Here is a 13,941-nt window from a genome sequence, read left to right on the forward strand (position 1 = left end):
AGGGTGGGTACCCAGGGGCCCGCGTGCGGAGTGCAGCTGCGTGGCACCAGCGCTGATGGTGGGCAGTTTCCCTGCTCCCGGCTTCTCCCGTCTTGCCCTGCAGCTGAGTCTGGAGGAGAACAGAAAGGAACAGGGAGGGGAGCTTTAGGTCTTTTAATTGTGTGAAATGTTTTCATTGTTCCAACTGAGTTGTCGTGGATAAATGGCTCAGGGGTGATTACGTGTGTATATGTTTAATGGCTGGGAGTTACTGTGGAAAATGCCGTTAGAGATTGCACAGCCTCCTCGTGCGTGCTGCTCCAGCACGGCCTTGTAACTCCATCTGGACTGGAGTCTGTGCCCCGATGCTGTCACCCTCTAGTCTGGAGAGGAGCGGAAGCCCGGCTGGGGCTTCTTCAGCGTGGTCATGACACGGGGTGACGACTGCTGAGCGCCTGCCAGGCCCCGTGGGCCCCCTGGGTGCTTTATCTTTGTGTTCTTCTCTAGACCTCTCTCCCAGGAGATATGCGACAGAGGTTTTATGACCCTCGTTCAGCAGATGAGAAAACTGAACTTTACCGAGGTTAGGAACTTGCCAAAGCTCCAAGCACTAGTAGGCTGTTTGATTGCAGGGCCGTGCTCTCTCCACCCACCTGGGACCCGTCCCTTTGATGGGTTTTAGGAGTTGAGTTATCCAGGGACCGCCTGTCAGTCCTCTCGTGTTCCTTTCCTGTCCCGCCTTCAGAGACTGAGGAGCCACTCACTCTGAAGAAGCTGGTGGGATGCAGACGGTCCTCTTGTGAGTGAGACAGGTTTCAGGCAAACGTTGGTAGGGCCCTCTGCGTCTGCCCCGCAGCGGCGGGTTAGAGAGGCTCGTCAGAAGGCCGTGCGCACCTTCTAACGGCGTGCCCTTCCTTTCCAGGAGCAGGAGCAGTGACTTACGCCTGAGAGCACCCCCTGGGAGGGCAGGAGAAACCACGTTCATCCCTCAGGAATACTGAAGTGCCCCGGAGTGAGCCGGCACTCTCCGTAACCCGTCACCAGTAATGCTTTCAGCTCAGCACACTGTGTACGTCTTTGAAACCAAGTCTGTTTCTTGTTTTGTATTTTCTCTCTGGAAATTGCAAGGAGGTGGTCTTAAAAGAAATAAATTAAACTAAAATCGGCAGCCCAGCGCGTGGCCTGCGTTTCTTTGCCTTGGGTCTGTGAGCAGGAGGGGTCTGTCTGAGCTGCCCGCGGCTATAACCGCCCGGTCCCAGCCTCTCAGAGCCTTTCCGGAAGCACAGCCGTGGTGCGCTCCTCCCCGCTCGCCCCGTGGTGTGTAGTTTTCAGAACTGCTTCCACCTCATAAATCGGAGCTTGGAGAGTGTGGTGTGTTGTCCGAGGAAGACGACGAACATCCAGAGGAGCCCCGCTTGCTCTGGCAGTTAGTTCTTTAAAGCCCGTGTGTCGTCCTGACCACTGGACCCGGCCAGCCCGTCTGAGCCGCGTCTGCTGTGCTGAGTCAGGCAGCCGGCTGTCTTGGCAGGTAGGAGCCTCACTGTGGTGGTGGCTCACCCCATCGATGTCCCGGTTCCTCTTAACTTCAGGGAGCTTGGCGCCCACCGACCAGGCCTCAGCACTGGGGGCTTTGGCCCGGGGACTGGGGAGGGGTCTTGGCTTACACGGCTGGCCGGGAGGCCGTGTTTGGGGTTGATTTCATCTTCGTGTGGCACCAGAAGTCCGAGAACAGGAGGGCCCCTGACGCTGCCTCTCTGAGTCTGTCCCTTTGGTTTCACCTGAATCAGGGGGGCTAGACACAAATCGGGTGTTGTAGCAGATTATTCTGAGAACTCGCAGAGCCTCAGAAGTCAGACTTCCGTATCTTATTTCTCTCTCTCTATTAATGAAATTAAGATGGGCAGGACTTGATCCCACTCGTCCCTTTAAATGTTTACTCACCATCTACAGTGAGCTCAGTACTGTTACAGGCAGTGGAGATAAATGGATGAAAGACAAGATGCCCTTTGAGGAGCTGAGAGCCTGCTGCAAAGACAGACAAACTCTTTTGACGTTGGCTGAGGAGGGGTGTGGACAGAGGGCAGCCAGAGCGAAGGGGATCCTTAGGATGGCCTGGCAGAGGAGGAGGGGATATGAGCGCAGGCTTGAAGCTGATTGGACCTTCCAGGCAGGAAGAGAGGGGAGGTAGTTTTTGCACAGGCTCAGAATCACGGCAGGGTGTTTTTTTGTTGGGGAGCCACTAGGAAGTCGTTTCGCCAGAGTGTGCAGGGGCCACAGAGAAGTGGGGGAGCGGAGTGAGCCTCAGGATAGAGTTGGGGTCTCTACCAATGGGGAATGTTGATTAGACAGTTGTTGCAAGTATCGCAGTGAGCAGATTCAAGAAAGAACAACCTTCTCTCTTCCTTCCTCAGCCTTCACCCCGGCTCCCTTCCCAGAAAGGTGTGCCGCGCTCTAGACCACAACAGGCAGTTTGGGCCCCACAAAGCGTCCAGGCTCCTCTGCTCTCAGGGGTTTTTCATTTCTGTGGATCACTTGACACCCACAGATGGGCTGTCCCCCAGGACTGTAAGGTCATGGCTCCCACCTACCACAGCCGTTATGCTGTTTCTCACTTCCCCTCTTCATTCCATGATCATACGTGCTTGCTCAGCCGCTTCAGTCATGTCTGACTCTCTGCGATCCCCTGGACCGTAGCCCACCAGGCTCCTCTGTCCCTGGGATCTTCCTGGCAAGAATACTGGAGTGGGGTGTCCTCCTCCAGGGGATCCTCCTGGCCCAGGGATCGAACTTGTGTCTCCTGCATTGCAGGCAGATTCTTTCATCTCTTAACACTTGTCAACTCCATACTTGCTTTAAAAGTTACTATTTCCCCCATCTCCCCAATTTTCCCATCTTTATTCAGGCAGAGAGACTAGCAGGTCCCTTTTCCAAAAAAGACAAAACCAAAACACAACTGCCCTCTAATTCTTCAGATATGTCAGCAGAAAACAGAGTGGAAATGGACACTGGAGTCCGACTTTGTTGGTCTGATTAATTGTTAGGTTTTAGGCATTTATTTGCAGGGATCCCTTTGCCTGGCATCTTGGAAACCCCACTGGTGTGTTTTGAGAAACCCCACTGAGCTCTGTGGGGGAGTAGTTCTGGGCAAAGGCCAGCCAAGGGAAGCACTGGCTGTTTGCTTTCCCCGCAGAGCACTTTGTATTCCCGCCTTGTACTCCAAGCAGAGATGGGTCCCACACGCAGTGCTCCATCTTGTCCCGTCTCCCGGCCCCCGTCTCAAATCAGCATTCAGAAAGTCCCAGTGCGCTGGCAGAGGCTCACGTTCTGTTCTACTTGAAGTTTCATTAGAAATTCACATCCTCTAGGGCCCTGTTCCCTTGTGGGCTTGTGAGGCTTTGTTTCCTGCCGGCCCTCCTGGAACCAAACAGCAGGGAACCCGGGGGTTTGGGGAGAGAGCGGTGGGGACCCTGCTGGGCCCAGGACACCAGGATGAAGCTGCGGCGCCCCAGAAGCGGCCTGCCCTGCCAACACACATAAATACGTGTGGTCTGAATGTGATACTGTGTGATTTGGCCCAGAACAATATGTATTTTGAACTCACTCACGTGAATGACTTTGGCGTTTGGGGACCCACTGGGGGAACCTTTATCAGGCTGCATTGGCCTTGTGCAGAGGTTTGTCTTTGTTCTGAGAAGTGGCCTTGGAACACACCCTCTTGAGCTGTCTCCTGGATTGTCATCCTCTCGTGTGTTTCAAAAGATCCGCGGATGCGGTCTTGAAATTCTGCCTGCAGGAGATGTAGAAATTGAGAATAAAGGTAATATCTATGAACTTTTGCTTTTCCCTTTCCCAGACCTCACTGTTTACTTTTTTTTTTTTTTAATGTAACCAAGCCATAATTACATTTTACTTGTCGTGGTTCAATCTGATTGTATTGTTGAAGGACTATTTTTGAACGTGTCCAAATAAACTCTGCAGTCTTTCCACAAGGATGTACTTCACGGGGCTGGAACAGCCTTCATCCCGAGTGGTGCTGAGACAAACCATCTCCTGTTGCATGCTTTCTAATTACATAAATGCCAAGGGGTGGAAGGGAGAAAGTGGAAATTCTCAGTACCAAAAGGCGTGTTAAATTTAGAATCACCAGCTCATCTGGAAGCCATCACCACTCTCTAAGTGTGCCACAAGCACCATTTCCCCTCGGACACCACCAGGGGTGATGTCAAGCTTAACAGCCCTGGGCCGGAGAGGGGCAGGCGTCCCCGGGCTCGCTGGGCAGCCTCATGCAAGGTGAGCGTGAGGGTCGGGGTGACTGCTAAAGCGGTGAGGAGCCACAGAGTGGGGGCAGGGGTGAGGAAGAGGCGGGGCTGACACGAGAAGAGCCGTGGGGTTCCCAGGCGACGACTGGGGTCCAAGTTCCTGCTCCACCACTCAGCTGGATGTGACTGGGGGAGGGGGGCTTCCTCAGTCTCTTCAAACTTCCGTTTCCTCTTCAATAAACAGGGAAAGTTCATCTCTACCTTGCAGACACTGGGGGTCAAGTATATACTCGAACACAGGTATCCAAAAGGGGATGCTGCTATTTGAATCAGTGCAGAATGCATGGCGTTACTGGTTGGTGGTTGGGGCTGTTCTAGAATGCTGCCGCTGCTGCTGCTAAGTCGCCTCAGTCGTGTCCGGCTCTGTGCGACCCCACAGACGGCAGCCCACCAGGCTCCGCCGTCCCTGGGATTCTCCAGGCAGGAACACTGGAGAGGGCTGCCATTTCCTTCTCCAATGCGTGAGAGTGAAGTCGCTCAGTCGTGTCCGACTCTTCGAGACCCCATGGACTGCAGCCCACCAGGCTCCGCCGTCCCTGGGATTTTCCAGGCGAGAGGACTGGAGTGGGGAGCCACTGCCTTCTCCGGTTCTAGAATGAAAAGGGAATAACCTTGGGCTCAGGGAGTTGGTTCTTAGAGTCCAAGTTAGTGAATCTGAGGGAGGGAACGGGTATCTCCAATGAATTCTTGGTAATAAAGAGGCTGAAAATGGTTGGAAAACACAATGTGTCTTCATGAAGCAGTATCGGTGTCATCAGCGCTCGACTCCACCGAGACACACCCGAACGAGAAAAGCCTCCTGAAACTCCAGCCGAGCTTCTCAGACCAGAGTCACTGTGCGCGGGGCCTCGGTGCTAGACCAAGAGGCGGAGGAGGGGAAAGGGCACTGAAGCAATTCTCTGGGAGCCCGAGAGCCCCAGGAGCTTCTGGTGGGGCAGGAAACGGACAGGACCGAACGTCCGCACTCCAGGTACCTGGCTCCAGCTGTGTGATCCTCACTTGGGGCGCTCAGAGCCAGGAGACGTAAGTGGAGGAAGACGATGTCAAGAATCCTGGAGGAATTCAGGAGTGGGCAGAAGCTGAGTCTTTAATAGGGAAGAAACTGGGGCTAGAAAAAGGAGCTCATTATCAACTGTCAGTCATCTTTATTCCTGGTCTAGCCAGTTTGAGCCTGGCAGAACGTAATTTGATCACTTCAAATGAATATATAATAATAGTTTGTATTTATTGGGCACCAGCTCTGTGCTAGTCATTATTCTAAGGCTTTATGTACATTGTGATGCTTACTTTTTACAACAATCTATTATACTAATTTTATAGATGAAGAAACAGGTTTTGAAAGGATAAGTTCACTTGTTCAAGGATAAACAGCTAAGAGGTGATACAGGCAGCATTTACCTGGTTCCAGGACCCAGACACTTAAACTGCTCTGCTGTGCTGGTTGGAAGCTGTTTAAAACTGGAAAGGGTCAGACATACATAAACAGGATTTGATACAAACCTGATGGAATTAGTAATCAGAGTCAGTGTCACTGAGTTTAAATTGATAAAAACAAGTTGGTCCAATTTGAAATTATCTATATTTGTTAAAAATAATTCCTATGTTTATTAGTCAGAAATACAATTGTCAATAAAGGAGGTGGTCTTAGAATAAAAACAATATAATTGTTAATCAGAGATTCAGGTCAGCATTATTGATGAGTTCTGCTAAATCCTTGCAAGTGTAATAAAGCATCATGACTATTGACTGATATGTCTTAAAAACTAGAAACGCGTTTGAATTGTCTTACTTATGCATTCTTGTCTGTGCTGGGTCTCCGTTGCTACGCATGGGCTTGCTGTGGTTGCGTTATGCGGGCTTCGCGTTGCAGAGTGCCGGCTCTGGGCACGCAGGCCCCGTAGTTCCGGCTCGTGGGCTCTAGGGCACAGGCTCCGTAGTTGTGGCGCAGTTGCCCCAAGGCATGTGGCATCTTCCTGGACTAGGGATCAAACCCACGTCTCCTGCATTGATTCTTAACCACAGGACCATCAAGGAAGTCCTCAGTTCATTTTTTTAAAAAGACATTATTCATAGACAGTAAAATGCATCCCCATCACTAGGTGATGGGAACCCTTTTTATAATGTATAGTGATCATATTCACTACCTTTATGGTTTACTTCTAAGGGGTTAAAATTTTTTTTTATAACTTTTGATTTTGATTCTGTTTTATACTTAGAGAAAAGTTGGGAAGATAATGCAAGGAATTCCTTTGTACCCTTGACCCTTGTTTACCAGTTGCTCACCTTGCTTCTCGTTTATCATTCTTGATGTGTATGCAGAGTATTTTTTTGAGCCATTTGAGAGGAAGTTGGAGATATGCCCATTTACCCCTAAATACTTCAGTGTATGTTTTCTAAGAATAAGGATGTTCTCATATAACCATGGCACAGTTATCAAAATCAGGTGGTTAACATCAATGCAGCAGTATCTAATCCATAATACATGTTCAAATCTGGTCAGTTGTCAAAACAATAAGTTGTCTGTCTGTCTCCCCCAGTCTAGGAGCCAGTCCGGCTTCGTGCATTGTACGTAGCTGTCAGGTCTCTTTCTTTAATCCAGGACAGTTCATCGGCTTTTGTTCGTGATCTTGACATTTTTGAAGAGTGCGAGCCAGTTATTTTGTGAAGTGTTTCTCAGTCTGGGTTTGTCCCGTGCTTCCTTGTGATTAGATTCAGGTTTTGCGGTTTTGGCAGAGATGCTCTTGAGTCCTTTTCAGTTCGTCACACCAGGAGGCACCCGGCATCTGTGTGTCTCAACGTGAGTGAGGTGAGCTTTGGGCACTTGGTTAAAGTGGTGTTGGCCTGGCTTCTTCCCTGTAAATCTATTATCTTTCTCTTTGTAATTTATAAATAAGTTGTGAGGAGATAACTTTTGAGGCTCTTCCTTATCACACGATCAGAGTTTCAGCATCCATTGATGGTTTTCTCAGTTCACTGTTCCTTATTATTTGACATTCTCTGAGGAAAGAACTTCCCCTTCTCCCACATGTATTTGATCGTCAATTTGTATCAGTGTGGACTTGTGAGTCCTCGTTAAATTGATTATTATAAATCCATTACTGTCAATATTTGTTATTCAGGTTGTCCAGATCTGTCTAGTAGGAGCTCTTTCCATCTAGAGCCTGTATCTTTTGACATCTAGTCCATTCTTTAAGTAGGAGATAGCCCAGACTCTTCTTTTATTGGCTTTACCCCAGCCTAGAAGTCAGCCACTTCTCCAAGCAGCCCTAGTTCCTTTTGGGGGAGAATGGTGGTTAGAAACCAGGATCAGTAAGGGTGCCCACTGCCGTCGGCGTCACTGCTTCCCAGCCTCGCAGCAGGTGTGGCTGCGGAATAGGTGTGTGTGTGTGTGTGTGGCCTCCTGCCGCCTTCGGTCTCTGCACATCTTCCGGTGTCTGTCATGCTTCGCTTGAGTCCATATCTTGTCTGTTGCTCGTCCGTCAAGACCGAGAGTGCGTTTTCAGCATCATTGTATTTGTGGGATAGTTTCGTCCTTAGGAAGTTGCGTTCAATGTTTCCCATATTCTCAAAACCCCTGAATTAACTGGCTCTTTAAGTGGGTGGCCCAGTGGGCATCTCCACGGGTCAGGGACTTGCAACTGGAAGAACGGCCTCCCCAAATTCTGACCACAGCTTTCATCCCAGCCGCCTCCCTGGGTCGCTGTGTGACCACAGGCAAGTCACGTGGCCGCCCTGGGCCTCCTGTGAGAGCTGTCACGGCCCCTGCCTGTCACAGCGCACATGTGAGGTCAGGCATCCTGTTACCGAGGAGAAGAGTGAAACAGCGAAACAAGATTCTCTTACATAATCAACTGTGCAGCAAGTTATGATCCAAAGGATCACCCTGCCTTTAACCTGGAGGTTGGGCCGTTGTGATATCGCCTGACAGACTCACAGAGACAAAACGGAAGGCCCGCCGCTGGTCCAGACCTGACCCCCTCTTCTCCACGGAGGGCACCCTGTGGGTCAGCTGGGAAAGAATCCGCCTGCAATGCGGGACACCCTGGTTCGATTCCTGGGTCAGGAAGATCCGCTGGAGAAGGGACAGGCTACCCACTCCACTATTCATGGGCTTCCCTGGTGGCTCAGATGGTGAAGAATCTGCCTGCAATGTGGGAGACCTGGGTCGGGAAGATCCCCTGGAGAAGGGAAAGGCTACCCACTCCAGTATTCTGGCCTGGAGAATCACATGGACTATATAGTCCATGGGGTCACAAAGAGTTGGACACGACTGAGTGACTTTCACTTTTCTCTCCATAGTGGGCCTTATGGATAAAACCCAAGTTCTGCTTTTTGTTTTTTAACCAGGAACAGTCCTCTTATCAAGGAGTAGCAAGGTAATTATACATCTTCCCTTAACCTATATAGATACCTTCTTGAAGACCAGGAGGTGGAGCCACAGGAGGTGAGACACAGAAGATGTCCATCAGTGTCCACGTCTAAGAAGGTTTCTTGATTCCTCCCCCTTGGCCCCAGAAAGCAGCCGTGCTTCTTTTTGGCTGGGACCTGTGATCTGTAAAGCCTCGATTCAGCTGAGGAAGGGGACCCTCGGGGGATTGTTCTCACCCTGCCAGAATCTCTGCCCAATCTTCCCGGGGCCTCCCGGCCTTCAGCCTCTCCCCCTCCCGTCAGTCCTAACTCAGTTTAATGCATGTTGTTTCCTGTTCATAAATTTTCAGTGGTTCCCCAATAATGAGCAAAATGTTGGTCCACATTTCTTAGCCTAGCATTGAAGGTCCTTCACCATGTAGACCCTATCTCTTCCTCCTTTTGTATGCCTCCGACCCCTTCCCTGGAGTAAGACAGAGGCCAAGAGCAGGAGCTTGAGCCATGCTGTTGGGGTTTGAGTCCTATTCTGACACTTAACTCAGTGCTAACGGGCTTTGGAAGTTCTTTGCTCTGTCCACGCCTCCCATGTGGTGCCCACGGTAAAGAATCCACCTGCCAACGCAGAAGACATAAGAGGCGCGGTTCGATCCCTGGGTCGGGAAGGTCCTCTGGAGGAGGGCACGGCAACCCACTCCAGTGTTCTTGCCTGGAGAATCCCACGGACAGAGGAGCCTGGCGGGCTACAGTCCATGGGGTCGCACAGAGTCAGACACAACTGCAGCGACTTAGCACGCATGTGCCTCAGTCTCCTCATCTGTAAATGGGAGCAATGATGCCCATCTCAAAAGTTACCATGGAAAAACAAAAGTTATCATGGGAACATACAAAACTCCTTTTGCACATTGCTTGGTATTCAGTCATTTGAGACTGCATTGTTATTGTTGCCCCCTTTGAATCTGTTCTCCACCTGGCAGCCAGGGAGTGTTAAACTGGGCTATGTCGGCCCTCCACTCAGCCTTCCGGCGCCTTTCCATCCCACTGGGAGAAAAAGCCAAAGTCAGCAAAACGGACTCCGGCACCCTTCCTGATGCCGCCCTCCACCTGCCCGTCCACCAGCTCCCTGTTTTTCCGTGCAGCCTTCCTGTCCCCGCTGTGTCTGAGCACACGGGCTGTTCCCGCGCTTCCCCCGGGGTCCCCACAACTCGCCCCTCGTCTCCTTCCTGGCCTTATTCAGCGGCTCCTTCTCGGGGGAGTCCCCTCAGACTGCTCTGGCTTTTGTGACCCTCCCTCCCCACGCCCCGCCCCACGCCCCGCCCCACCTCTCTGCTTTTCCTCTTTGGCCTTTATCACAACCCCACAGCTTGTATCTGGACCTACGTATTTTGTTGGTGATCTGTCTCCTCCCGCTAAAATGCAAGCTCTCTGAGGGCAGATATCTTTACCATTTTGGAGAGATTTTGTTTTGCTTGTTTGCTTGGAGGGTGTTTTTTTCTTTTTTTCTAACTGCCACATCCTTAGGACCTGAATAGAGCCTGGTGCATAGTAGGCACTCAACCAATACTCACTGAAAAACTGAATGTTAGTCTCTTACCTCTATTTCAGTCGAGCTAGTAGTTATCTATTCCTGAAACACATTTTTCCTAGGAGTGACAAATACATTCAAACAAACTACAATTGTTTCACAAGCCATCGGTATCCCTTTTGGTGGTTTCCTAGAACTATGTTAAGACGGATTCTGAGGCTGGGACTTCTCTGGTGGTCCAGCGGCTGAGACTCCGCACTTTCCATGCAGGGGGCCCAGGTTCAATCCCTGGTCAGGGAACGGGATCCCGCATGCCACAGCTGAAGATCCCGGGTGCTGCAGCTAAGGCCTGACATGGCCAAATACACAAATATTTAAAGAAAAGAAAAAGTGCCCTGAGGCCGTTTCTGGGCCAGTCCAGAAGGTGTACGTTAGTGGTCTCTGCTGCGGTGCTCTGAGGTCTGAGGGTTGCGTGCTTGTCCAGAGCAAACCCCGTTTTTCCAGGCGCTTCCTTTCTGAGTGTGGACTGCTTTCCCAACTGGCCCAAGTCCTGCCCATGCCTCAAGGCTTCTTCCTTCCAGGGCAGGCCTTGTGCTTTCCTCTGTCTCCAGGTCCTGGTGCTGTGCTAGACACTCAGTACGCGGTCAAATATATATATATGTGTAATAACATGTGTCAATTCAGTCTCTCAGTCGTGTCCGACTCTTTGTGGCCCCATGGACTGCAGCACGCCAGGCCTCCCTGTCCATCACCAACTCCCAGAGCTTGCTCAAACTCATGTCCATCGACTCGGTGATGCCATCCAACCATCTCATCCTCTGTCATGCCCTTCTCCTCCTGCCCTCAATCTTTCCAGGCATCAGGGTCTTTTCCAATGAGTCAGCTCTTCGCATCAGGTGGCCAAAGTATTGGAGTTTCAGCTTCAGTGTCAGCCCTTCCAATGAATATTCAGGACTTGATTTCCTTTAGGATGGACAGGTTGGATCTCCTTGCAGTCCAAGGGACTCTCAAGAGTCTTCTCCAACACCACAGTTCAAAAGCATCAATTCTTCAACGTTCAGCTTTCTTTATGGTTCAACTCTCACATCCATAAGTGACTACTGGAAAAACCATAGCTTTGAGTAAGCGGACCTTTATTGGCAAAAATACTGTCTGCTTCTTAATATGCTGTTTAGGTTGGTCATAGTTTTTCTTCCAAAGAGCAAGCGCCTTTTATATATTGTTTTAATCAAGACTTTTAGGGAAGTAAATAACAAACTCCTTCAGATCAGCTTAAGATTGTAAGACACTGGAGAAGTTCAGAGAGTCCAAGGAAAGGTGAATATTGAGGGGTTGATGAGAACCAAAGCCTCATCAGCTCCTTCAGCAGCCAGTGTTCTCTAGAATCCTGGCCCTAATGCAATTGAGCTCACCAGCCCAGTCCCCGGCCTCTCAGCCCAGACTCCTGAGAGGCAGGACTCGACTGGCCCGGCCTGGGTCGGCTGTCTTTCCGGGCCACGCTCTGGCCAGGAGGGCAGGCTCGTGGGGACGCCCCTGGCTGCTGACCGCCTTGTGCTGGTTGGAGGGTGTGCTCGGAAGCCGCCTCCCTGGCAGAGGGGCCGCACAGATACCCACATGATGTTCTTCCGTGCCTTCTTTTTCTCCAATATCCATGTTCCTAAGCAGGAGGATTCTTCAATGAATTTATCTGGAGCACAAAAACCTTGAGGGAGAAAAAGAAACCAAACAACTGTTCTGTGGGATGTTAAATACTCACAGAAGGACCAACTCTTGAGGAGAGAGAAAGTTTCTTCTCCTACTCTCTGTGTATATGTGTGGGCAGCTGGGAGCTGAGAAATGGAAGAATGGAGAAGGAACTTTATAAAAGAAGGGACTTGCCTCACACTGCCCAGCACCGCAGCCCGGGTGACCACGTGGCAGGGCGGAGGATCCCAGGCACGAGGCCCTTTCTGGAGAGCCCAGCTCTGGGGCTGGCAGGTGGAGGTGGGGGGGTGCTGTTCCCCGGGGGTCCGGGAACCCCAGCTGAGGGAACCTGGGGGTCTGATGGGGGAGGAAGCAAACAAGGAGCAAAGTTAAGAGGCTGGGGGTCCCCCCCCGACACCCCAGTGCTGGCATGTAGGCCACACTCCTGGAGGCATCAGTGTCCTCATTACTCGAGACGAGCAAACAGCCGTGACCACCACTGCAGTGGAAACGGGAGCTTCCCTGGAGTCAGACCGACGTGAGTTCACATGTCCGCTTTACAGAACTGGGGTCTCCTCTCTGACCCTCCTCTTTTCTCGTCTCCCCCTTCTTAGCCCTCGGTCCCTCTCGTTGAGTTTCAGTTTCCCGCCTTACCTACAAAGGGCGTCTGACATCCTCCCACGGCGCCCAGCTCCCCTCATTTCTGCGCTCATCCGGGGCGGTGTCCACACCTCCCACAACAGCCTTCCGCAGGGCAGACCCCAGAGGGCGTCACTTCATCACCTCCTTCCGCTTTCTGTGAGCCCACGGCGGGGCCCGGAGTCCTCCCGAACCCCCAGGGATGAGGAGGAGCAGGCCAGAGCCAGCCTTGGGGGTGAACCCGGAGTCAGGCGACCTGATTCTGCTCTCAGATCTGCTTGCCGACTCGCCCAGGGAAACTCGGCACATCCTCTGCGTCTGTGGGAAGGGATAATGGGACTCTAGCAGCCTTCCCTTCCTATGGGCCAGCTGGGGCCAGGCTCTGGGCTCCACGTACACGTCCCTCAGCGAACTCTCCCTGTTAGCGTGCGCCTGGGCACTGTTAAAACTCCTGTTTTGCAGATGAGGAAACTGAGGCTCAGGGCACGCATTCCGTGGGTGAGGTGAGAGAACGCTTGGCGCTGCAGCCTGGATTTGATCCAGGGACTCTGACTCCCTGCACAAACCTCCCTAAAATAGCTTTCATTTTCTGGGGCGTGTGCTATTTTCCAGGAACCGTGCCGAGTACTTTGCATCCATTTATCTCCTTGAGTCCCGGCTCCTTCTCATCATCATCTACCTCAAACGTCGCCTCTTTGCCGTGTCTTCTGAGGCTCAGCCCTCGCCCTGGCTTGCTCAGCTCCTCCGTGACACTCGGACGATGAGAAACCCATTCTTCTGCGTGTGCATCCCTGCTCTGGCTCCCTGTGGCAGAACTGAAGCTTCCTGAGGCCTGGGACCTTGTTGGTCTGGCCCGTTGTTGTGGCCCTGACACCTCTGTACCTCTTTGGCACACAGTCGGCACCATAAGTATTTGCTAATAAATCAGTGAGTCCCAACGACTCTAGAGGACACGCCGTTGCCAGCTGCATGTTGCAGGGAAGGAAATCGAGGCCCAGACAGGAAACAACTTGCAGAGTCGCTAGGTGATGGAGCAAGGATGCAAACCCAAGCAGGAAGCCTCCAGAACCTTCCGTGATGATTTCTCCACAGCCTCTCCCACCCACACACTTGGACACGCAGACACCCTTGGTCTTTATCTTGCAGGAGACGGAGGGACTATGGCTCTCCCGGGCCCCGGTACCCACCTTCTGAGTCAGCGGACCAGCCTGGCAAGGAGGGCCCTGGCTTGCTCTCCCTCTCTCTCCGGGAGAGCGCAGAGCTTTGGACCCCTGTCGAGGCCAGGCTGACGGGATTAGAGGAAACAGCTGGCCCAAGCCTGTGCCCTGCGGGAGGGAGCTCACATTCCCGGGACTCCGGGAGGGGAGCAGCTCCCCGTGGCCCAGTCACATTCCAGGTCGGTCATTTTCCTGAGCCCAGATGTCTGCTAAT

At 51.9% G+C, this 13,941-nt stretch overlaps 2 protein-coding genes across 3 annotated transcripts in view; both read left to right on the plus strand.

The window, feature by feature from the left end:
* Positions 1–1,147, plus strand: part of MICOS10 (mitochondrial contact site and cristae organizing system subunit 10) — a 36,838-nt gene extending 35,691 nt beyond the window's left edge. The window contains exon 4 of one of the 2 annotated variants that reach the window (XM_061148058.1): positions 902–1,147. In XM_061148058.1, coding sequence (XP_061004041.1) covers positions 902–916 — 15 coding nt within the window. In that variant the 3' untranslated portion in view covers positions 917–1,147. Of the gene's footprint in view, positions 1–486; positions 870–901 lie in introns of those variants that run through there. The other variant, XM_061148057.1, reaches the window with a different exon arrangement.
* Positions 1–13,941, plus strand: part of NBL1 (NBL1, DAN family BMP antagonist) — a 64,154-nt gene that overhangs the window by 35,677 nt on the left and 14,536 nt on the right. The window lies entirely within an intron of this gene.

This window comes from Dama dama, chromosome 8 (genome assembly GCF_033118175.1).
Source record: "Dama dama isolate Ldn47 chromosome 8, ASM3311817v1, whole genome shotgun sequence".
In the NCBI taxonomy this organism is placed as follows: domain Eukaryota; kingdom Metazoa; phylum Chordata; class Mammalia; order Artiodactyla; family Cervidae; genus Dama; species Dama dama.